Genomic DNA, 25,526 nt, shown 5'->3' on the forward strand with positions numbered 1-25,526 from the left:
AATAGGTCAAGGTTCACCCAGATTTGAGGCACTTTTGGGAAGAAAGTTATTTAATTAAGAGAATGGAAAAAGAATTTTTGTGGGATTATTTCTAATAACTTGATTTATATCTAAGCAGGGGCAGATCCAGGATTATTTGAAGGGGAGGGGGGTCAGCGGATTATTAATGTTTAGCACTTTGTGTACTGAGTATGTACTTGATCACAGACAAATGCTAGTATGTGTCAAAATTATCCTGAAAAAAGGCCATAACCTATGTTTAGAATTTTATTTTAATGCTTTATAATATTTAAATTATTTTTAGAAATATTTTTAACATAAATTTCAAACCAAATTCACACAGCTGTGGCACTGCCACAATCTATGTTTTATGGGACCTTAGGACTGGAGGGTCCATACATTTAAGTATTAATATCATTTAAACCTTAATTTATTCCTGTAATATTTTAATTGAAATGCATGTGAGTTTACATTAGTAATTTAGTAGGTCTATTATAATTCCAATGATCTTTAACAACAACAACAACAACAACAACAACAACAACAACAACAATAATAATAATAATAATAATAATAATAATAATAATAATAATAATAATAATAATAATAATAAAACTAAGCAGAACTTTGAATAAAAAAGACACCTCCGAATTAGAATTGCTTTAAAGTGAAAGGAGACTCAAGGAAAGGCTTTGCTTGCTTGGTTTTGCAATGTTGCTCTTATCTTGAAGGACTTTCACATTGAGGCACCATGCGGTAAAATTCAAATCGAGGCTAAATCTCAAACTGATTCTCATTGGACCATTTTTGCGTGGCTCAAAGAGTCGTGTTTTTTGATTGGTTACCTTGCTGGACATTTAATTTTAAACTATTCGAAATTAGGTTTCAAAACACAAGTTCGACTTCTGACTCTGTTCCTTTGCAAAATATGTCTACCCAAAACATAGATCCAGCTGCCAGCGGAGCAAGGAACAAAGATATGTCAGATAAAGGGAATAAGCCAAAAGACACGCATTCTGTTAGTAAAAGGTAAGATTAATGCGTGCCGTACTCTGTAGTAATATGATAATATGATGAACAAAACCTTTTATTGAATCATTTTCTTCATTCTTGCAATACATTATCCTTGTATTTTACATTTTTACGGTGGTTTACGTTTATGTTTCAACTTTTAATATCCCTATTGATTTTCACACTAAGCACAATTGTAAATATAAAAGTTTATGTATACTCGAGTTGCCAAACTGAATATAAAGAAATTTGTTATTTTTGTACTACAGATTGCAGCAAGAGCTGATGTCGCTTATGGTAAGTCCTGGGCTTGAAGAGTTAAATGCAAACACAGGGAATTTTGAAATTTTAAGCATAAAGTTAAGTGTGATTGATCAAATCAATATATAATATTTCACAGGCTGCATTGCACAGTGTTAAATAACCATACAGCATATGAAGTTCATGCACTTAGGCAAAACATGTATTTAAAACTTACACTTAGTCTCTTTAAGTCTATTCATGACATTATGGAAAACCTGTGTTGTATGTGTTAAGCCTCTTGCAGGTTTGAAGCCTGTGTGACAGCTTCTGATATTTGCTTAAATTCATACACACCCCCTCGCATCTGTAATTTCTCATCATTTTAGGAAAGTTTGAACTATTGCACTAATCTCTAATGGTCAGTAGCATGAGTCCATTGATAACACCACAGTATACTATTTGAAACTATGGTGGTATTTTGTTGGTTTTAGTGGCATTGGTACAGCATAAGTATACTTGCTTGTGTGGGTTTCCCCAGAATTTGGGGTAGAGGGTATCCAAAATGTGAATCTGTAATTTGGTCTTAAATGTTCAGACAGTCCATCTAAGTAAGGCAAACTAAACAACCCAAAATTTTTGTAAGCCGTCCAGCCCTCTTTGAAAATATAGGTATGTAGGCAGTCATTTGAGGCTAAAGGCTGTGCAAATGACAGCTGGTTATGGCTCTCTGGGAAAGACCTGCTTGCTTCATATGTGCCTTTAACTCTTTCCATTGGTTGTTCCAGATGTCTGGTGAGACGGGAGTATCTGCCTTTCCTGATGGTGATAATCTGTTCAAATGGGTTGGAACTCTACAGGGAGCAGAGGGGACTGTAAGTACAATGATTAAAAAAAAAAGTTAAGCTGTCCAGCCATCTTTGAAAATATAGGCCGTCTTTGGAGGCCATTGGCCATCCAAATGACGGTTGGACAGATGTTGGGAAAAGCCTTTTTTGTAAGACACATTTTATCTCTTGGTGAAAAAATAAAGTGAGCTTAAGTAATTATATTCTCCACCAAGAACGTTATGATTTTGCTTTTGTATGTTGGTTTTATAGTTTGCCCGAATCATGTAGGGATTTTAATAGCATATTCACTGTAGACTAACTTAGATCCAACTTTATTAGGATAGTGACTCACTGATCTATTGATAATTGAATAGCAGTTAGAATTGAGCAGCTTTGGTGGAGGTCTGCATGCCTTGTTAGTTTAAGGGACCATTCCCTCAGATATTTGGATCGATCGATCTCCCTAGAGAGTCTCACGAAATTGCTATCAGCTTAACTGGCTAAAATGTTTGTCACATCTAGTAAAGCTGTCAGGGGTTAATTATCTTTACCCCCTAGCTGATTCGATAGGTGACCGTGTTACAGACATTTAAACTGTTTAGTTAATAGCAATTTAGTGAGACTCCCCAGGGAGTTAGACCAATCCAGATGGGTCGATCTAGGCATAGGAATCCTGTCTAAGATGTGTATCTGTTCACCTCCCAGGTGTATGAAGGTCTGAAGTACAAGTTAACACTGGACTTTCCAAGCTCCTACCCCTACACTGCTCCAGTGGTGAAGTTTGACACACCCATCTTTCATCCCAATGTGGACACCAACGGCAACATTTGCCTGGATATCTTGAAGGAGGAGTGGTCAGCTCTCTACACTGTGAAGACAATATTGATTTCAATTCGCAGTTTGCTTGGAGGTAAGAATCATGAACATTATGGTTTTACTCATTATCACATGTGCATGTGGGTTAGTGCATACACACATCACAAAGCATAGAATGGGATTTTGAATATGTTTCATTTATGTTTTATAAAACTATTGTGTCTGACATTGTGTTTTTGATTGTGATTTTTTAGAAGCTTGCTTTTAAAATATGTTTCTGTTCATTTATAGAATGCTTTTATAAATGGGGTTGTTTTGAACTTTATCAAAATAAAACCTAAACAAAACACTAAGGGCAAAAGTGGTACTTTCAAGTTTGAAGAACAAAACAACATGTATTATGATGTGTTTTGCTAGTGCTGTTTTCAAACTTTTGGATTTCATTCTTAATAGCTGTTTCTAGGTGGAACTGAATCATTTTTGTTTAGTGGTAGATGAAAAGATAGCTTGATCAATTATTAATTTCAGCTTGAGTATATAGTAAAAAAAATTATAATTTTAAATAAAGATGTGCTCAAGTAAACAAACTCATATTGCCACTTGTGTTAGTGACTGTAATTTCCCTAGCCAAGATGAACATACAGTAATGCTCTGTATCCTCTCCAGGGAGGTGAGAATGCCTACACCCAGTCTGAATGAGGGAAAAATATGCCAGGCATATTTCTGTATTGTTGACTATTTAAAACCATGCTAAGATGCAGTGGAGTGGTATATGAGAACCAGACTTTACTATTTATTGTACAGTACTTTTACTTTTCAATTACTGCATGTGTGGCAAACATTGCCCATAGGCTTGCTATTCCAAAAATAAATTTTTCCATCAATCTGAAGTCTTATGCCAGAGTGTTGCTCCCGTGTACATCTTGTCATAGGGCACAAACACAAAACATGTTCCACTGTTTCAACTACATACTGATAGCTGTAGTTCCTCAGGTGAACCAAGGGTGCCATGCCAAGTGCAAGAAATATCTTGTAAATTCCTTCACATTCTGAACACTACTTCTGCTTTGAGTCAGTGAATTCTTATACCCTGGCAGACATGCTGAAAACTTTCCAGAACGGCCGGACATTTGGACCGGCAGTAATGAAAAATTTGCCGGACCAAATGGATTTTTGTTGGACCGAAAATCACCCTATTCGTTTGAGACAGATACTACCAGTACGATTAGGTAGCTTACTTTGTTTGTGGATGTGATAGGTTTGGAATGGATGGGAAAAACGTTTTGGGGTTTATATAATTTTATTAGTGAAGTATGTCGAATGATGAATGTAAATTCAAAATTGTGGTTCTTAAAACTCTTGTCGGTCCTTTGGACTGACCAAGTCCAATTTTTTTACTGGTCCAGACAAATTTTCCCGGTCATGACCGATCAGACGGACAGTTTCAGCATGTCTGCCCTGGGGTCCCCAAGAGCCAGTGGGGGTTAAAGTTTTTGGCAGTCACTCTACTTGATGATGTCCTACCTTCAAACACACTGTCTGACAGTGACAATGAAAATTACCACAATTTTTTAAGCTGAAGTAAAAACAAACAAAAAGGTCCATGGGTTTCATATCTAGTTAAAAACCTTTATTTCCCTGCAGATAAATGTTTTCCTTTTGTTGTTTTCAGAGCCAAATAACAATAGTCCACTGAACACACATGCTGCTGAACTGTGGGAAAACCAAGTGGCATACAAAAAGCTTCTCCTAGAAAAATACAAGAAGGACGTAACAGACAAAGAGTCATCTTGAGTTAAAGACTATTTATTTGTCACAGGAGGACAACATAACTGCAAGGATAGTAATATACAACAAATGTATTTTTATACACAATATAGTGTCTTGGACATTTTTCTTTTCTTTATGAAGCCCTTAGGTGTGCTACTTTTGCCAAAGGAACAATGATATGATATGGAAATGAAAGTGCAATTGATGTCATAAAGGGGGGTGATGAACACTTTTAAGTTAAAATAGTTAAAACTATGTTCATAAGTGGCAGAAGTTCAACTTGGTAAAATGGCAGGGGGGTAAATTATTTGTTTGAAAATGAAAATGAATTAACATAATAACTAATTGATAAAAAAAAAAGAGACAGCCTTCGGTGAACAAAGTTTAGTAGAGAGCAGGGTAAAACTGGTGTTGACACTACAGTAATATACACCCAGAATACTAAATATTTATTGTGTAGATTTTGTGTGCATTAATAATATAAAGATGTGCTCAAACAAGTGTTCTATCAAAAAGGAAGAGGGGGGGGTTGCAAAGTTTAAAATATAAAGATGAAGTTTAGGCCATTCTCTATAATGTAAAAAAATTGAATGACAGTGATGTTTAATGGAACTGGATGTCTGTGACATTGGCTGTAGAGTTCCGTCTGCTGTGAGAGCATTATTAGCATTATTTCTTTCTATATGGTTTCATGGAATTCCCTTTCCAAATAAAGATATCTTTTCCATGTTTTGTTTTTCTGCTTATTAATTATCATTATTTTTCAAGTTTTTTTTTTTTGATGATACTGTCAAAAAATGGTGTTTAACTTTGTAAATGCGATCTGGTTTTTATGACCCCATTTAGATAGATAAAAATATGCACTCTGCATTCTTCGTTTGCTTATTACCGAAACCAAGGGATATGTAGGGAGTTAAATGGAGTATGCCCAGGCAGCAGGAGACGAACACTGACGATCCAGATCAACTTCTGGTTTTCAGAGTTAATTGTTGTTGAAATTTCTGATAAGAAATGACATGGGAAATCATAACTTCACTTGTAATAAATCATTAATTTGGGACATTTTTGTCCTGACCAATCTAATTTTTGGTATTTTTTTTTTGTCTATAATCAGATGTCTATATGCAGCTAAGCCAATGTTTCTTATAACTGCTGACAGGAGATTTATATATACAAGTCTTTATGTTGCGAACAAGTTTTTTAATTATGTCAAAAGGAAAAGGTCTGTCTTTATACTATTCTAAATATGTTAAAACGTGGTGTGGACAAACAAACTTATATCAACTATGCCAATATTTAAAATCCTCTTAAACGTTTTAATAACGTTTACACGTTAAATTCGGGTAAAGGCTTTGCAATATCCAAACTGACATTATCAAGAAATCCACAATCTTAGTTGTTGACAACCCCGCCCTAAATCGTATTTCTTAGAGGCTTGCTGAACTTTGGGTGCTACGATCATTTCTAGCAACTTAAATTGCCGCGTATAGTTTGTCTTGATTTTTGGAGTTTTATTTTGAAGACAAGCGCGCCATCTGCCGGCATATCTTATCATCTGTGGGATGGCGGAAGAAGGAGGAGAAAGCGTGGTCGACGACGACCCAGTCACACTGCGTTAAGAACATGTGGAACACTTAACGGGCACATTTATCATGGGAAAGTACGGTCCTATCGGAACGGTCCTCTTGGTGGGGATCCAAGTTGGATTTATCTTTTGTTATGAAATGACAGTACACAATGGTTTAGAAGACGAAGATCATATTGTTAACGTTGACGGCAATGAAAGCCATGCCAACCACACGCAGCATGAAGAACACAGTTCGTATCATGTCGTTGTATGGGACTTTGCACGTGTGGCGTCTCCTTTTGTTATATCGGCATGGATTTTACTGGCGAGTGTGGCGAAAATAGGTAAGTTTTTTTCTCCAGATTTTTTGACAGCTGTTGTGTTTTGTTTTTATTTTTACGTACGTTCGTTGTACATAATGGTTTTTCACATTCTGGTAACCATTTTCAAACTGCCATGGTTTCACCAGTTCGCAAGACAAGGTTTGGACCTTGTTCTCTTAGAATTAGACAGGATGAATATTTGAGGTATCCTTCCCCCTCTAATACGCGACGGCAACGACTTTGGACCAATCAATACTCAATATAGGCGCTTTTAACACTGGCCAGTCACGTGGACGTTTGATCGAACAGCTGAGTGATATTGACATTTCTTTTCTGGTGTTTTACAATACACCAAAGAGCCGCGCTTACATGAACTATTGCCACAATACTCCTCGGTTCAAGTAACTTGATGTATCAATTTATGTGCATTCAGTGTATGCAACAGCAACAAAGCTGTGTAAGTTACTATGTAAGAAATCCATTCAAGTTCACTCGAGAATTTTTGTCTTTGCAGACTTGTGACGTTGTTTGCAGGGAAAATGCCTAGGGTAAAATGATAAATGTTCCGCCTCATTTTTTTCACCCAGTTTCAATTAAAGGTCTGAAAGGTTCGCGGTGAGGTTTTATCATGTCTATTGCCCCCATGTTGGCCATTAGGGTAACTGCTACAGAAATAAGAAAACATTTTTTTCTGAATGCCCAAAGCATTTTTGCTGTCTTAATTGAATGAAATGTGTCTATGCAAAAAGTTAAACACAATTTATTTTGTATCCCATGTTTTTTCACAATGCCAGTGTCATCCCTGAAATATGTAGCACAGGCCTATTTCAGGCTAATACGTTTCCAGGCTGTCTAGACCTTAATTCAAGAAGATTTTGTCTTAGAAAAGCAGAAATAGAAGCACACAAGTCCTTAAACTGGTATATCACTCTTACATCTGTGCATAATAGCATTAGGCTACCATTACTCTGCCATTACACCAAGAGAAAGATACCGCCGCCTGATAGAATAAACTGCAGCGTTTTCTCTTATCTCTTGTATTTTAACACTCAAAGTTGCCCGCCTATTTTTCTTTGAAATAAGATGGTAGCATATTACAAACAGATCTATATAACAATGTATATAGTCAGTTGTATTAATCTGACATTCCATATATTCCAGGATAATAAGGCCTTTCTCTCCATTACTTAAAATTGTGCAATTCATCAAAATTTGGAAATATTTACATCCTTGGATTTGCGCTGAGTGAAATTAAATCCTGTTTGATTTTCTTGTGAAGGATGTGATATTGGCATAAATAAAGATTCCGAGAAAAACAACTTTTCAATTTTTTATCAACTCAGGTAGGCAATGTTATTTTTGCTGCGTCACACAGGAAGGAGGGGGAGCAGGAAGATGGCAGTTGACAGGGGGGCATGTGAGGGACCGTTTACAATGAATTTTGCTGACCTAGCTGAGGTACATTAACTCTACGAGGATTCATGCTGAATGCAATGAGATCATTAACAGACTGGCTTGCTTCCTCTTGTCTTTAATGTACTCCTATGCTGGCTTTTCTATTTTCTTCACAACAGACATGCTGAAAACTATTTAGAATGGTCGGACATTTGGACCGACAGTAATGAAAAAATTGCTGGATTGAATGAAATTTTGTCGGACCAAAAATCACCCTATTCGTTTGAGACAGATACTACCAGCATTATTATGGTAGCTTACTTTGTTTGTGAATGTGATTGGTTTGAAATGGAAGGGAAAAACGCTTTGGGTCTTATATAATTTTATTAGTGAAGTATGTCGATTGATGACTGTAAATCCAAAATTGCGGCTCTTCAAACTCTTGTTGGTCCTTTGGACCAACCAAGTCCAATTTTTTACCGGTCCAGACAAATTTTGTCGGTCATGACCGATCGGACCGACAGTTTAAGCATGTCTGCTCAATGCCAGGAAGAGGCATCCTGGTTTGGTGTTTAAGCATTAAGTGAATTCCTGATATCAAATTATGTCAGAGCCACATTTCTTGATAATAGAAAGACCATAGATGATTTGTCAGAATATGATTTTTGACTTAAAATATGTTATAGGTCCGTTAGTCTGTTAATTTGATTGGATTCAGCAAGAGTCCTGGGTGGAGTTAGTGTGCATTAGCTGGGCCGACAAAATTCACTGGGAAAGGTCCATCCAAATAAGAACTGAGACACCACTTCCTGTTACGAAAAGGGACATCAGTGAAAATTTATATTCAGGATGACTCAAAGTTACACCTTATTAAGTCCGTAAAAAAAGAAATACACCCGGAAAAATCAGGGGCAGATTGAGGCCATCGGAAGATGGTCAAAAATGGAGGATGGATCAACAAAGACGATTAGGAAGACTGTCAATAAATATATCTGGATCCGCCCCTGAAAAGAATAATAATTCATTATCATCTTGTTTGCTTCTGTACACTTTAAAAAATGCCTTATATATCTACCATTTACACTGTGTGTGTGTATGTGTGTATATATGTGAGTGTGCTTGGGTGTGGGCATCCACCAGAACAAAGTGATTTAGGAATATAACTCATTGACAAGTTGTTGAAAAATCTTATTATATATACAAAGGGATGATTTCAGATATTTATACCTTCATTAATGAACTCCATTCAAAAACACACATTTTCTTACAATAAAGTCTGATGTAATGCTAGAGCTATCTTTTTCAGCTATTTCACAGTCTTATCAGTAATAGTATTGTTGTTGAAAAAAATATGAAATCATTTTACGAGCAGATTCCAGTACCTCCCTGAATGTTTTCCATTTCAAAACCTGCAACCAGGTTAGGTAGTCTAATTAGGAAGCTCTACAAATTGATAAACAGATGCCATGCAAACATTTCTCTCAGAGTTGTCTAATCTCATGGCCTCGGCTCAGGTTAAAATGAATTTAAACATGCTTCTATATCCATGAACATTGTGAAGTGACACCAAGCACAATAGTCTGTTATGTCGCACGCAATTTTTATTTCTAATATCTGTTTCTGCTATTTACAAAATAATAGTAAGTTTAAGTAGAGAAGATTATGTTAAGACCATGTGTCATTTTCATCCCTCTCGGAACAAGTTTGACAGTTAAATTAACAAGCAGAGTTTTCATCCGTTTTAAAAGTCTCCAACTAGAGACGTTCAAAATACAGCTGGTAAGCTTAGTAGTATAAAGAGACACTTAAGCTCTCCCTAGGTGTTTTTAAGACATCTTAAAACATATCTTTAGAGAGAAAGAAATTTTGGAAAATATCTTTTGAGAGAAAAAGAGAAATTACATTAAATGGAGAACTTGGCATTTAGCACAATTGGCTTGGCGCAAAGGACCTGTTCTCTTGAAAATGGCTTTCAAATTAGCTTTAAGGGTGAGCTCCTTTTAGTTTTCAGATATCCCAATACTGAATATAAATATTTTTACGAGGGATTTGGAATTATAATAATGATAATTAAAGAGCTCAGACATTTCTTTAAAAAAACCAAGATGAACTTTATTTGATCTGATGACAAATTTTGGAGTTAAAGTGCAAAACTACACATGATGATGTGATGTTTTGGTTGTGAGTACCATGAGGCATGCTCCATATAACTCTTAACTTGTTTAAAAGTCTTTGCTTTTGTGTCTGAATTGATAAAAATTTCAGTGTTTTATACACCCCTTATGAGCAGAGAATGAATGAGAAAAGTTGTGAAAAAGTGTCAGAAGTGATTTTCATATATAGACATTTTGTACCTTGAGCAAGTTGAGATTTGGGAACAAAAAACACCAGTGCACAAGACAGCTGTTGCTGCCATTAAAAAAAGATAAGATTATTAATAATGAACTGCTGTTTATCTACACATTTGGACTATTCCTACTTTTGACTTAAAAGGGACATTTTATGGCAGATAATGTAAAAATCAATAGATCTTCACATTTTTCTGAACTGTGTCGCGTGCTGTACAATTTATGTTTGTCTGCTCCAGATGCATGCTGTTATAGTTTGTAAAGATAATGTTGTCACATGTCTTGAACTGTCTGTCATGCCTGTTTATAATCACCAAGGGACATGTCATACTTGCAGAGCTGTAAGCATGCATTTTTAATATGATCTCAATTCAACTACTGAGGCTAACTGCAAGTGCCTTTTTACTTTGTGGAAGTGTTTTGCTTTCACAGATCAACCCATCTACAGTATTTATTTAGGTATTTTATTACATGGTTTAGGCAGTAAACACATGCTTGTTGACAGTGCTTGAGAATTTTTTTTTTAAATGATTTTTTATAAATATGAGGATGTGTTTTGGTTTGTTTATATTTCTTAAACTAAATGGCATTAACATTTTAGAGAAGAGAAATGGAGGTGTTGTGGAAGGGGGGGGGGGGTACATGTATATATGTATGAACTTTGGGTCACATATTTCGATTGCTGTCAAAAAGGATCACTTTGTCAGGTGTTTGTGATCCAGACACAGTTGTCAGACGTAAATTCCAGCTGAAAATACCATTGAGTTTTTCAGGCAAAGAAAAGAAGTCATGATAAGTCAGGTGAATGATTCAGTGGGAAGCATATATACCAGATCTCTTCAACTTGAATAAATAAGCATTATCCCTCTCTAGTGTGAACTTGAGTGTATCTCCTCTTCTACCTGCTGACTAACATGCCTTGCTCACTACTGCACTGACTCAGATGAAAACAAAAGAAAGTGTCTTCAAAAGAGAGAGAGGGTAGATATTCTTGGTCTAGTGCTTTTCAATCATTTTGCCTACACTTTGGGCCTGTTATCAAGAAGTGTGGTGTTGACTTAATTTGATATCAGGAATTTACTTAATGCTTGGTACATGGAGTTTGTAGTGAAAAGCCAACCTTGTGTACACATTGCTAGAATATGTGGAAATAAAAACTAAGTTTTAAACAGGCCATAGAGCCAGTATACTTCTGTTTTGTCTGTCTGGTGCCCCTTATCTACATTTTCCCCTTTAATATCATAGTTTCATAGATGGCTTTTTTCCAACAAATGATTTACAAAAGTAACAAAATATAAAGAAACGTGTAATTTACCAGAGCTAAAGTAAATTGTTTTTAGTTGTAGGTGAAAATTAAACATGGGCAAATTCACGGAAAAGGGCTGGAAGACATCGGTCTTAAAACTGGAATAGTCTGTATTCCATGTACATATGGTTGGGTATCCTTGGCTGTCAGTTTCCATGGCCAAAAGTGGCATTTTGGGTTATTTGTCAGATTGGATAATTGAATGAAACATCTAATGATCTTCTGTAAGTAGCCCTGTGTGTGTCTTAATGAGAAATCATCAAGGCGCAGAGAGCACTAAACCAAACTGAAAAATGCTTTGATGAGCTCTTATTAAAGAAGACGAATCTTTGATATCTTGATCACCATTGAGGAGCATGCAACCTGGTGATAACAAATCCCTTATTTACAGGTATATTGAAAAAAAAAAAGGAAAAAAAAAAGAAACGGGGAAACATGATTTAGAGCCAACTTAAAGGAGGCAATTCTAGACTGATTTTGAAAAAAGTTTGTTAAGCTGTTGGTGGGTCTGGTGTTGGAACGAATACATACTCATTTTTTCACCACTGGAATGTTCATGTTTGTTAATGTAAATACTATAGAAGTTGTGTACATTATATTCCATGCTGTAGTGAAGGGGGCAGTGTACAGGCTTTCCATCATCTCACATTTTACCATTTTCTGTCTAGTAGCTGTTAAACGTTATATGGCTTTTTTTTTTTTAGAGAAGTTAGAACACTATCTCTAGCTCAAAATTGCAATTTTTGAAATGAAAACATGGAAAATGCAAGTAACTTTAGCCAAGTGAATATTGTTATTAAAACATTAATTTTTATAGCATATCTTAGTTTAGAAGTTCAGTAGATGGTCTTTATGTAATAGAAGATTTTTGTCAGTGTTTATACCCCAAACCTGTATATTGTCACTAAATTGTAACTGTTATAGTTTACATAGCAGCAATAGACAATATTTCTGTTTGAGCAGCTGCAGTAGCTACAATATTAGCTCTGATATTTTGTTTTTATTTTATGATATTTAGACTTGGCTGTTTGTGTGAACAAAAAAAAAAAAAAATTCCTTCTCACTTCAAATTGTGCAATAAAAGGGCAGCTGATCCTTACTGTAATGTTCATTACCTGACAATTGATACAAAGATGTGTCAACACTGCCTTATTACAGAAGCGATAAAATCTTGAAGTGGGATTTTGTGCAGTGAAAATCTTAGTCTCAAAATAGGAACACATAAAGCTAAAACCATTTCTTTAAAGACATGAACTCTAGTTTCTTGGTGAAAATAGGGGAGACTGTCATTTCTCCTTGATGCTACCCCAAGCCTGTATCCGGGGATGGGGGAGGGGTTTGGAGGGCTCGAAAGAACCACTCCTTTTGCAGGGAAAAGGTCCGCTCTGGGTAAAATTTGATCTTGGTACATGAAATTTTTATGGTAAAAGGTCCACTTTATGAGAAAAAGAATTCCCCCTCCCCTAATTTACGACTAAAATACATTAATATTTATCTGTAAAATTCAGAATTTCCTCATTGAAAAGATTGAGTCATTACCATACTATTTTAGGGTCATAGATTCAATGGAGTCCTTGTTCAGATATTTGGTGAACCTAATCATGTCTAAAACTTGCACTGGAACCAAGGACAGGAAGAACTGACATTAAATCATTGCACCTCACATAACTTAGTTGCCTGTACTTTGTCAGTGAATTAATTCTAGGCTGATATTATATTTTCAAATTTTCTGACACAAAATGAAGGTTCTTGCGTGGCATTAGATCTGTAATGAAAGGTGCTGGTTTTCCAATTTGGATCAAGTTTTATCATCGGGCAAAGCACTGAGTGACCCAGATGTGGCCTGGGCATTTAAGTTACCTGGATTGGGATTTTGCTTGCTTGTTCCAGCAACTAAATTGAATGATTTAAAAAAGGAACATCACCCCAGGTTGTGATAGCAGATATATCTGTCCTTTAATGTATTACTTTCTTCTTTCCAAAATTTTACTTATAAAACATGTCACAGGAATAGTTAAGTAAAATCAATTACTACTATTTAGAAGAAAATTTGACTACTTTAATTTGAAATATTGATTGCAGAAAATGTATGGTAGACAATTTTTAGAAAATTGCCAGCTTGAGACAAAGAGTTTTCCTGTATTAAATTCACAGCTGAGGGCAGAGTGGACTATTCCACATGAAAGAGACAGAGTGCCACTGCATTCTCACATCATATTAGCTGGGTCGACCCAACTCTGCAGGGGATTCTCGCTTAAGTGCAGGCAGTGGAATCAGCTTAATTGCCTGACATGCCTCCTTGAGCAGCTGAAAAAAAAAAGATTATTTGCAAATGTTCAGATTAGCAAGTGACTGTACAGTAATTGTTAAACAGTTTTATGAACACAGTGTGTTTGAACTTTTAGTCATCACCTGCATCTGCCTGTTGCCAGTTGCGTTGCTGCCTGTGCCACCATGCACTTTCCTAGTTTTGAACTTGTTAATGCCAATTATCAGTTATCTGCTGCAAAGGCAACTTAAGCAAATTGATTTTAAAAATAGAAAACATTCTAATTTTATCTTAAGCAAAAGTTTTTTTGCCAGGTTTGCAGGTGGAAATTGGAAATTCCATTTTCATGATTTTAATTTTTATTTTAAAAAATAAAATGCATTAGTTAGAATAATCAGTTATTTTTTTTTCTGAATAATGAATCTGATGTGGGGTACTAAATATTGCTTTAATTGTATTCTTTTATCTTTTTAGGTTTTCATCTCTACAACAAGCTGTCCTCCATTTTCCCAGAAAGTTGTCTACTGATCGTCCTGGGCGTAATCATTGGAGTCATCCTCTACCTCTCCAATGCATCCAAAGAAGCCTACACCCTCAACGCTGAAACTTTCTTTTTGTTCCTGCTGCCACCTATTGTACTAGAGGCAGGATATTTTATGCCGAGCAGGGCATTCTTTGACAACATCGGCACCATTTTGATGTTTGCGGTGGTTGGCACGCTTTTCAATACATTCTGCATAGGAGGCTCCCTCTATGCTTTTTCAGGAGGTGGTAAGTTTTAGATGAAGCTTGAGGTGCGTTCGCATTGAAGATAGGTAAGATCTTCTCAGTTGGACCCTTTTCTGTGGACCATGTGTTTGCTAGTAAGTTTGATCAAAATCAGTCAAAAAGGCCCAAAACAAGGTTTTCAGCTCTGTGTGACATAATAAGAGACTAGAAAACATGAGCTAAGTCCCACATACTTTCCTCCAAATCCCAGGAAATCGTGTTTTATTTTACACTAATTCATATGATAATGATCTTGTTGGCTATCTTGGATGATTCCTTTACCATGCTCAGCAAATATGAATCTGCTGCGTCTGGTAAAGTGCTAAAGAAGAGCAGACTTGCATGCTAAAATGAAGAAGTCAGTTAACAGAAAAGGGTTTTTAATTGGGGTAAAGATTGACTTATCTTCAATGTAAATGCACCCACATTTCTACAAAAACCACACACTGTGTAATCTTATATGCTAATTTGGAAGCATTCTTGTTTGCTGAGACAAAGCCAAACTATATTTGATTTGTTTAGGAGATATTTGATTTCAATAGCTTGTGCAGAGATCCCAAGTTAAAAGCTGTCTTGGCAGAATATCCTACTGAGTTGATATTTTTATGTGCTCTTAGACTGCATTCCCACAGATTTAGATTGATCCATCTGGATTGACCTAACTCCCTGGGGGTTCATGCTGTCAGCCAAGCGCGCACGAAAGGTAATTACCCCCTTACAGCTTTTAGTAGGCGGGACAGACATTTAAGCCGGCTAAGCTGACAGTAATCTAGTGAGCCTCCCCACAGATAAATCGATCTAAAATCTGTGGGAATGCAGTCTTACACAATGAATACTAGACTGAGGGCTCTGGTGGTGATACAGAGAAAGGCATCCTATCTGGGATTTTCGTACCAAATGGAATTTACCCCTCCCCCACCTCCCCCCCCCCCCCCCCCCCCCCCCAACAAGCTATTTTCTTCTTCTCTTGAATCTCAGCCCAGAAGAAAATACGTCGTACAAACTTTCACTGTATATGAGTATAGTTTTATCATTTTTAATTGTTGGAATGGGGAAAGACAGGAAGCTTTTTGGGAGTATAACTTGGGGACATTTTCAAAATATGCATGATACCTTAAACTGTCTGGACATTGAATTGCTTCACAATGAGATGAGATCACGTAAAATGTGTGGGTACATACAAAAGCTGAAAGCTGATGAGTGGGATGGTGAATTGGTGTATGCAGAACATGACTTTCCAACTACTGTGCCTGTTCAATTTTGGATCAAAACAGTATAGTTAGCATGTGTATCATGTTGGATGATTAAAAGGGATAAAGGGTTAAGAAAAAAAAAAAACTTTCTAAAAATGTAAATTTCCAATGAAACCAAGGAGTTGGTACACAGTGTTATTAGCATCCACAGTGATAAATAAAATGGGTTTGCTACCTGCCCTCTTTAAGAAGAGAAAGCCTAATCTGTCTTAGCTTCATTGGTATGGTAATTGCCTTTTAAATATAAATGAAAATTATTTATGTTTCAGAAACAAATTTTGTTGTAAAAACCTTACACAGATCATTTGAAATTCCTGTTCATGAAAAATGCTTGTGTCAGAAAGGGAAATATGTTAGTGACTTGAAAATGAGAAAAGTACAGTATATTGAAAGATTTGATGCTCTTAAAATTTGTGGATTATAACTGTAGCTGCTAGATTTTGGCCCTTGTGTCTCCTTCATATGGACCTTTATACAATGAATTTTAAGTACTGGTAAGCTAGATTTTGGGATTCTCATGATGTGTCTCAACATTTACCAACTGGTACTTAAAAACTGACAGGTGGAGACAAGAAAGTGCAAGCATGAATGTATTGATTAAGTTGGATTAAAGATATCCCGGATCTGAATTTGAGGACAAGTTACTATATTTGTCATGTAGTCCTGCTATTGATAAGGTGTCGGTGGAAAGTTTGTGTATTAAAAAAAAAAAGAAAAATGTTTCAGTCATGATTTTACCTGTGTTGGTTACACGAAAACAGCTTCTTATTTCTAGAGAATAATAAGTCTTTATTTTTTTGTTATGTTTGTGTCTTAATACAATATTTGAAATGTGAATTTTAATTTCTATACCTTTTGATAATTATTTTGCATTATATTAACATATGAGTAAAGTCATATTCTTATTCCACTGAGGTACTTGTTTTACTGTTTAATGATGATCCTTTGTAATTTCACACAGGAATCCCTCTGCTTGTCAAAAATGGAATATCTATTAAGCATAGAAAATAATTTCTCCCACCAGAAAAACCATGAATAAAGAGTGATTGTTAAAAAATGCAAATGAAATAATTGTCTGTCCATTTTTATGTCAATTATGAAATCACACACAAAATAAAGATATTACAGCAGGATATGACTGACAGTCTTCTATTATCTGTGGAAAATCAGGATACTTGTCTTAATGCTTTATTGATAAGCATCATTTAAGAAAATTCTGACCACGCCTTTAAAAGCTCATTCTAAATCCGCCCTTGACTTTTATTATTATTATTCAAGAACACAGTCATTTCCACCATTTCTGTGCAAGCTAGGTGGCAGGTACAGTAACGGAAGAAGGAAATCCTGTCATGCTGCAGGCCGAATTCTTAATTAGCAAAAAAAGAAAAAGGAAGTAGACACACTATGTATGTCATAGCATAATATCCACCTGCATATATTCTTATGTAAGGTACAGGAACATTTAATGTCAACTGAAGTGAGAGGTTATGAATTCACATCCTGGTAATTATAGTAATATTAGTCAATTTATGAAGACTTGAGGACCTGATTCAGCAATAGGAAATCATTTGGGCAGAGAGAGAGAGAGAGAGAGCTATTACTATTAACAGGCCTTATATGGATTTGGAGTTTACTAACACTATCCCTAGATCTTTAAGCACTAACACCCATATTAACCACATAACCCACAAATTAACTAGCACTGTCAGAGCAGATGAATGTTAGTGCTAGATATCACTTTGTTGGTGCTAAATAATTGTGCAGTGTGTTGGTTAATTTGTGGGTTTTGTGGTTAATATGGGCATCATTGTTAAAAGATATGTAGGTAGTGTTAGTAAATGCCTTATCTGTTTATAAGGCCTGATTAAGGGAAGAAGAAAACTAACAATGCTGTTCTATTTCTGTCATAAATGGTAGATAAACAGAGAATAGGGATGCCTTCATCACAGAGATCTCATAAAAGACTAGGTCTGTTGTTTATGGTATTATAAACAACTAGAATGACGCATGAAGACAGAGAATTAATCAATAGTCAGAACGAGAAGAACAACAGACGCTGTGAAATTTATGAAATGTGAGCTGACTTCTTATCTGAAAGAGTGCTTTTGTCAGTGACAAAAATCTGAAAATGCACAATATTGGAAGGTGTAAAATATACTAATTTGTATCATTTGCAAATTACATTTAATGTATGTTGAAAAGGAGATGTCAGATAATATCAGTCCAGCATCACTCCACCTTTACACAGCTATATACACACCTCTCTTTTCCTCATTCAGTCAGGTGGGGTTCTGCTTGGGTGGAGACTTCGGGATGGCATTGACTACAATATACGTAATAAGTCTTGGACATCACAGTTTTAAAAGTGTAATCAAATCTAAAAATACACAATATGCCCAAATTGGTTTCTGCTTTTATGTAGTACTGCATATGAAAGTTTGTTCCTAATTATCTGTGTACCTAAAGGTATCAAACCATCTTTTTTCAGAAACCTGTATATATTGAACTGACCCATGGTTTAGTTTTAGATTAAGTGAGGGGATATGTGGAAGGGTAGCTGTAGGTGTTGTTATATCATACAGGGGGAAAGACTTAGAACACACCTGCTCATCTGTAATTAAAATGTGCTGGTGCTCAGCCCTGATGAAAGAGAAAGATTCAATGCTGCTGATGTCCTTTATTAGAACTGTAATAAGTACAGTGAATGTATACCGTGATGATGGAAAAGACCACTGGTAGATGATCATTAAAAAATAGAATGAATGGGTTTCATGTGTGAAATTCATCTGCTCTGTCTAATGCTTCCATTTTAGTTTCTTTGAAAAGACTTCTGGAAGTTGGAATAATTAGAAGTTTGAAAAGATATTGATGAAATGATGCTTTTGAGAGGTTTATGAAAGCAAGCTGTTACATGTTTTGTTTTATGATTCTGTTACAATGGAAATAGAAGACTTATTGTGAACTGGTGCAAACAAGCTGTACACTGTAGTAGTTAAACACAATATACATGGTGCAACAGATGCTTACTATCTTCACTACAACTTTTTGTATACACACTCTCCTCTCTCTCTTTCTCTCCTAGCATAATTGCTGAGCAAATATATTTCATGACAAATTGCACTGTTAACATTTATGTTGTCGCAGATGTAGAGGAGAAAAACAACATGCTTGTGGTTGTTAAATCTGCTGACAGTCTTTTTAAAATTTTATATTATTATATTACTCATTCTGTAAGTAATTTGATTTGTATCTGAAGGATTTGATTTAATATGTGGTCTCTTCAGATTGGGCCTAATGTCTTTTTATGCTTATTCATTCATTAAAATTAAATTATAAAAATTTTATTCAGATGTGGTATCTAGAAAATATTTTTAGAGTTTTTTTTATTCCAACATTAAATCATTAGCAATTTACTCTCTTGACATTGTGTGAGCCTACACATGGTTTCATATGAATGCTTTTTGAAGAACTAACAGAGTCTTAAAATTTTAATCAGGGCAAGTTTGAATTACATTATGCTGTATTTTGTTGCAAAACATTAGCCCACCAGTGCCATGAAGTGAAAAGGATTGCTGCATTCTTAAATCACTGACTGGTTTCCCAGAGTCCATGTACCTTTAAACAGATTACTTATGTACACATTTCTCAAACACAACCCTGTCACTGGATTTGGCCCCTGTCATATCATCTGAAATTTCAGGGATTTTTCCACCTTTTCTTGGAAAGTTCCTGGAATGTATTGACTACTGGAAGCAAACAAAGCTAAGACTTCAGATTCTTTGTGAAACACTCCAAGTTGGCTAAATGTCTAGTCTACTTAACTAGGTCACTTTGCTCAGGCTAGTCAACTATGGCTTTATATATATATATATATATTTTGGCAATTTTATTAAAAACTTCGAAAAAATACTTACCTGATGTAAATGGATACTTTTTTTGCATAATGATAGTCTTGTGTGGTATTTTACAGTCGTTTTTGGTGGATTTTAGTTTCATTGTCTGATAAAGGTAACAGCCCAGATTGAGCACAGCAAATCAAGCAGTTAAGGTCAGAGCAATTAACTGTCTTGATTGCAATCAGAGGGATTTGGCAGGAACTTATAAGTTAGCAGTGCCTAGCAGTTATGCAAACAATTACCAACCCAGTAATTATCCTTGAGATTTCATAACAGGGTCACAATAGAGAGTGTGCCATGAATAAGGTAGAGACATATCCTTGAAAATCTAGTGAAAATAATTAAATCTGTAGCCCTGGTAGAGGCTAGAGCCAATGAAAGGCTGAAGCGTAGGTGGCATTAATGTCATTTTTAATGTCAAGACAATCTGTTTTAAAGGTTAAGGACATTTTTACTTTGCAATTTCCTGATAAAAAAATGCTGCTGTGAAGTTGATAGTTTTATTTATTAAATTTATCATGTCTGTTGTGTTGTGTTGTGGGATAGAAATGTGATTTTACTCAATCCAATTTTGAGATTGTATTGACAGTGGTAGAACAAGATGGGATTTAGGTGTGTAATAGTGTGCTGAATATAAAATAACTTAAAAAGTCACAGGAATAATTCAGTGCAGGTTTTTCTCATCAGTATTATCAGTTTTCCCTTCTGTTCATTTTCTAAGTAAGTTGAAGAAAAAAACATGAATTTAACTCATGTTTATCAGGAATTGTAGTCATATGTTTGTTTCTGTCACTAATGTGGTTTATTCTGCTTATCTGTAGGATTATATTTGTTTACAATTCTGATCTGACTCATCTGAAATAAAAGCTAACCTAGTCCTGATTTGATCAGTATTCTGATCTGCTGCAGACCAGTTTCTGACTAGACTGGATTCTGATATGGCCTGCGACAGCATGTGTACACACACATGCACACACATGCTAAAACAGATGCATGCTCTCTCTCTCTCTCTCTCTCTCTCTCAGGCACTTAACATTTGTACTTAATTCCTTTACCATTACATATTCCAGTAATTGGGCTCATGGACATTCGCATCAGCTTCCTCCATTGCCTGGTCTTCAGCAGCCTCATCTCTGCGGTAGACCCTGTCGCTGTCTTGGCAGTATTTGAAGAGATCCAAGTCAATGAAGTCCTATACATCATCGTATTTGGGGAATCCTTGCTGAATGATGCTGTGACAGTGGTAAGTAAGATGTTTAGACATACTAGCTTTTAAATCCTTTTCACATCAAGCATTAAACTTAACTGAACTGGTCAACTTTGATGGGTCCTATACAATGTGCAATTACACTACAGAAGAGGGGGAAGTCACAGTTGATCCCTTTCACAAGTTCTTCCCAAGATTACTTTCTGCTATAAGATTGATTAAATGGTTGTATCGGGGGCGTCTCGATAGTCCGAAAGTTCATTGGTCTGAAAAATGGTAATATTTTCATCAGTTTTATAATCTAGGGTTCATTAATCCGAAGGTACTACATTCAGACCAATGAACCCAGGGCTTGACACTAACTTTTATCGATACTGGCCCGAGATATCGGTAAATATTGCAAGGGTCATTTGGCACATGGCATTTTACTTGCTCTTTGGGCCAGTGACCCCAGCGATTCAATGGCCCTAGGTTGGTTTTCAGTGGCCCAGGGCCAGTGGGCCACCCTTAATGTCAAGAACTGGAACCTTCGGACTATTGAACCTTTGGACCATTGCTAGGGCCCTGTTGTATCTAGTGAGGGGCTCTGTTTAGGTGACTCTAGCATAATCACCAAACTATTAAGTTGTCAATTTCTCAAAGTGGACCGGTACAGTTAAGTGGACTGCTAGATGTGAAAATTAAGGGCCTTAGTGAGTTTCCAATGTAGTGATACAGAAAACGTTTTTTTTTTGTTGTTGTTGTTGTACCCTCAAAAACAAGATTGTTTGTAATTGCTGAGAAATGATTTTAAAAATAAACATCAGAAATATTTTTCATTTTCATGGGCTGAATATGATTATAAGCCATCATCTGAAATTCTATTTGCTGATTTTAAAATTTAAATGGATAAAGATGTGGGAGGATTTGTTTCCCAATGCATGTCCAGGTATACACCTGTTACAGGTCTGAATAATCACTGAGAAAATACAAACAAATAAATAAATAAATAAATAAATAAATAAATAAATAAATAAATAAATAAATAAATAAAGATTGAATTGTGGATAAAAAAAGTGCTAGAGAAATTGGAATCCTACCTTCAGTGTCATTTTTATACGTTTTGTACATTTGACTTGGTTTGCAATTTGTCTATCTGGGCAAACTGCATTTGAACACCCATTGTTTTTATGATTGCCTTACAAATATCATAAGTCCATTGAGGAAGTCTGGTTTCATTAGACTAATTCACTGGTCAAAGTCTTATCGTGTTAAGTCCAGTCTGGGTCATCCCTGGTCAGTTAAGGTGCTTTAATAGGTCATGGAAATGTCAGGAGTGTTATGGCAAGGTGTATAGAGAGGTGGTGTAGGGGTCAGGGATGTTATGACAAGGGTCTGCTGAGGGCCAGTTAAGGGTCAGATGGAGCACTTCAAGGTCACTGGGAGGTCACACGTGTTGGAGAACACATGGTGTTAAGTATGTTAAGTATCACTTGAAAGGGTCTGCTGAATCTTGCATGTGCTGTTTAGAAAAAAGGTAAATAAGAGTTTATTGATTCTTGCAATGAGAAGTTACATGTATTAAGGTCAGGACCTATATTGTATATTGGGTCCTTAATTGTTAGAATTAAGCTAGCCAGGTAGTCGCCATAGTCATGAACATAATGGACTGTTTTTCTTTTATACTGCTTAATCATAATAAACCTAATTTTTGAACCCCTGGTACGTGTCTCGTAAAATATACCTGTAGCGTTACTTTGTTATAAAAGTTGCTTCATAGGTGCTCCTTAGTGATCTCTCAGTCAAGGGGTAAGATCTCGGGGAGGGGGGAGGGTGGCTTTGAGCACATCTTGTGGCGGATCCAGAGATATTTTCTGATGGTGTTCCAAATTATATTTCCTAAACCATCCTCCATTTTTTGACCGTCTTCCGACAGAAAAAATTAAATGCCTTTCAATGTAAACTTGAAAAATTCTGACCGTCTGTCCACTGACATTAAATAGCTAGAGCACTTGGAGCAGTACTCTGTGCCCACTGGCTTGGTTGCTGTCAGCATTTATTACATATTGTTAAGATTTTAAAGGTTTGCGTTCGGCTTAATTTGCTTGGGTGGGAGTCTGGCTTAATTTGCTTGGGTGCAAACCTGGTTTAATCAGCCTAATAAAGGATGACTGCTCCTCAATAGCATCTTCTAAAACTTGACTAGGTGCAACTGTCTGGAGAATTATTCAATTGGAAATATGATTAGCCCTATAGACAAGGGACGCGATTGATTTTCCAATGAAATATCACCTACTGCTAATGTCAAATGTACGCCAAGTGAATTATGTCATTGATTTGTTCATTCCCTTGTCTTTTTTTGCAGAGAGGAAAAGTAATAAGAGGGTGGAAAGATGCCAGACATTTTATGTTTTTTTTTTTTTTCGTACTTATAAGTGCACTGGCCTAATCAATGTTGGGTTGGGTAAATGAGAATGTTGTTTTATTGGACTGAGTGGAAAGGGTGATAGAAAATACAAGTCCCATAGCATTTCTTTGGCAATGCATTTCACTAAGGAAGCGTTATTTGCCAGTTCCTCGGCTGTCTACCCATACAAGACTTTGTGATTATACTCCAGATTCTGTATTTTCTATGTTCTGAGCATTCTTTAGAAATATAACAACCAGTGATGATTCTGAATTTTTCTTGTGCCCTTTTAAGTAATTTGTGCTAAGATCTACATCTGTGTGTTCTGTATAGTTTTTAAAGGATTGTTTAAGTACCTGTTGACTGATAATGATTTTGAAAATTTTTTGCTTGTTTCATTTCAAGATTGCTTCAAAAGATCCCTCTCAATGACCCTTGTGTTGGTTCACAGATTTCTAGCACTAATTTATGTAAAAATAATAATATTCATGCTAATTTGCCACTAAAATAGTTGGATTGTACAATAAAGTAAATGGTTAAGTTCACTAAATGAGAATAAGATTGATAAAATTGTTAATTAAAAGTGTTAAGAATAATACATTTGGTACTCTGAGGGTTTTTAAAAATACATGAATATTTATTAAAAAACGTACTTAAACTGCATGAGGTCAGTTTTTAAAAGTTTTAAGTACCCATGATGTGAATGTTAATGCCAGAGTCTATAAAAACACTTAAGAAATCAACAAAAACAGAAATTATTTCATAATGATTGTAAAAAATAAAAAGAAAAAAAAATGGGAAAAATGAGGAAGACCATAAGCAGGGCTGAGGGAGGGGGTGAAGTGGGGGGTTGTTACCCTGAAGCTTCCCCTCTCATTTTAATAAAAACACAGCATGCAAAGTGATAAGCCAAGGTTATATCCAAAGCCTTCAAGAGAAAGGTTACTTGGGTTCTGTGTTGTGAAGACTTAACTTTCCAGGGTTTTCCAAGAAAATGAATGACCTGTCATTGAGCACTAGATTGAGCTCAAGATTAGCTCTTAAGCCCCTGATTTCCCTCACAAACCTAGTGTAAATCTATCTTTAATCAAGGTGTTCCTTCAGTGCGAATGTGAAAGCTACCCTGGTTTAGTACCCTGACAGTGCATATATGTCCAGGTTTAGCTTATTTCTCTATTTTTTTTTTCAATTATTTCCTGACAGTGTGCTAATATTCAGGTTTAACTTATTTCTCTGTTTTTCTGGTTATTGCCTGCCAATTAAGGTGTATTTCTTCTAAAGCGTGATATTCATCCACCCCAGGTTTAAGTTGACACTGAAAACCCACCTCTCTACTATCCCCAAGCTTCTGCTGGTATTTTTGGAAATTGCCATGTGTTATCTGCTGAAATTCAGGGTGCATTCACCGATTCATCTAGCCTCGACAAAAATGAAAAGCAAATCCATTGGTTTTCACACTATTATGTAGTTGCTGAAACTATACTTGGAAATGATTATGCTTTCTGTAGAAAATTAGGTTATTTGATTATGTGTAATACCGTGGTGACCTTATCTAAAAGTGAAGATTGTGCAATAAAATGTTTTTTTCAGAACTGCTTAAAGTAAGAACATTTCAGTTTTACCAGTAACTGTTGTATTAATGGATCAAAATAGCATTGCACTAACATTTTAAGACTGAATCTTAAAGTTGAGACCCACTTTTAAGTTCTGTAAATTAGAAATGGGTTCCTAATACAAGTGCCAGATTGGTTACGAAGACACATTTTAGGTTAATTTGCATATTTTATAGCTGATCATTTTCTCCAGCTTAAAAAAAAAAAAAAAACCAAGCCAGCATCAGCTGGGTGTTACTTTCCTTGAAGCTTGTTTACATGTACTTTCCTTTCATCTCCACCAAAATGAACATGTCAATACCAGGAAACCTGCACTGAGTGGTTGCTTATATCACCATGTTGGCTTCACAAATAGGCGGAGTTCACATGATGAAAATCTTCAAATGCTGTTAGTCAGTATAATACATTGACAATAAATAGTGAAGGCTATTTTTTTTCACCAGCAGGGTTTATTCGCAGTATGGTTATCCTTGGTTGTAAGAGTTGATTGCAATCTGAATAGGCTCATTGCTTGACTGCATGCTGTGG

The 25,526-nt window shown here is 35.8% G+C and overlaps 2 protein-coding genes across 4 annotated transcripts in view; both read left to right on the top strand.

Annotated features, from left to right (window-relative positions):
* The first annotated feature begins 823 nt into the window (after positions 1–823).
* LOC106177726 (ubiquitin-conjugating enzyme E2 C) lies at positions 824–5,394 on the top strand. Its single transcript, XM_013560587.2, has 5 exons — positions 824–1,029; positions 1,281–1,308; positions 2,040–2,126; positions 2,787–2,991; positions 4,570–5,394. Exons 1-5 carry the CDS (start codon positions 929–931, stop codon positions 4,689–4,691), a joined length of 543 nt encoding a protein of 180 aa, XP_013416041.1. The 5' UTR covers positions 824–928; the 3' UTR covers positions 4,692–5,394.
* Positions 5,395–6,202: 808 nt separating this feature from the next.
* The window catches only part of LOC106177722 (sodium/hydrogen exchanger 3), a 63,139-nt gene continuing 43,815 nt past the window's right edge, over positions 6,203–25,526 (top strand). For all 3 annotated transcript variants that reach the window (XM_013560578.3, XM_013560579.2, XM_013560580.2), the window contains exons 1-3: positions 6,203–6,578; positions 14,350–14,646; positions 20,863–21,035. In XM_013560578.3, the coding sequence (XP_013416032.2) occupies positions 6,320–6,578; positions 14,350–14,646; positions 20,863–21,035 (729 nt within the window). In that variant the 5' untranslated portion in view covers positions 6,203–6,319. The remainder of the gene's footprint in view (positions 6,579–14,349; positions 14,647–20,862; positions 21,036–25,526) is intronic.

The sequence above is a fragment of the Lingula anatina genome, chromosome 4 (genome assembly GCF_051362555.1).
Source record: "Lingula anatina isolate TDL-2025a chromosome 4, LinAna3.0, whole genome shotgun sequence".
In the NCBI taxonomy this organism is placed as follows: domain Eukaryota; kingdom Metazoa; phylum Brachiopoda; class Lingulata; order Lingulida; family Lingulidae; genus Lingula; species Lingula anatina.

What these genes read in the sequence shown, in the direction of transcription:
- LOC106177726 (XM_013560587.2), top strand. Translation starts at nt 929, where the DNA reads ATGTCTACCCAAAACATAGATCCAGCTGCCAGCGGAGCAAGGAACAAA. An exon ending in ACGCATTCTGTTAGTAAAAG is followed by an intron (nt 1,030 to 1,280) that starts GTAAGATTAATG and finishes TTTGTACTACAG; the next exon opens with ATTGCAGCAAGAGCTGATGT. An exon ending in AATTCGCAGTTTGCTTGGAG is followed by an intron (nt 2,992 to 4,569) that starts GTAAGAATCATG and finishes TGTTGTTTTCAG; the next exon opens with AGCCAAATAACAATAGTCCA.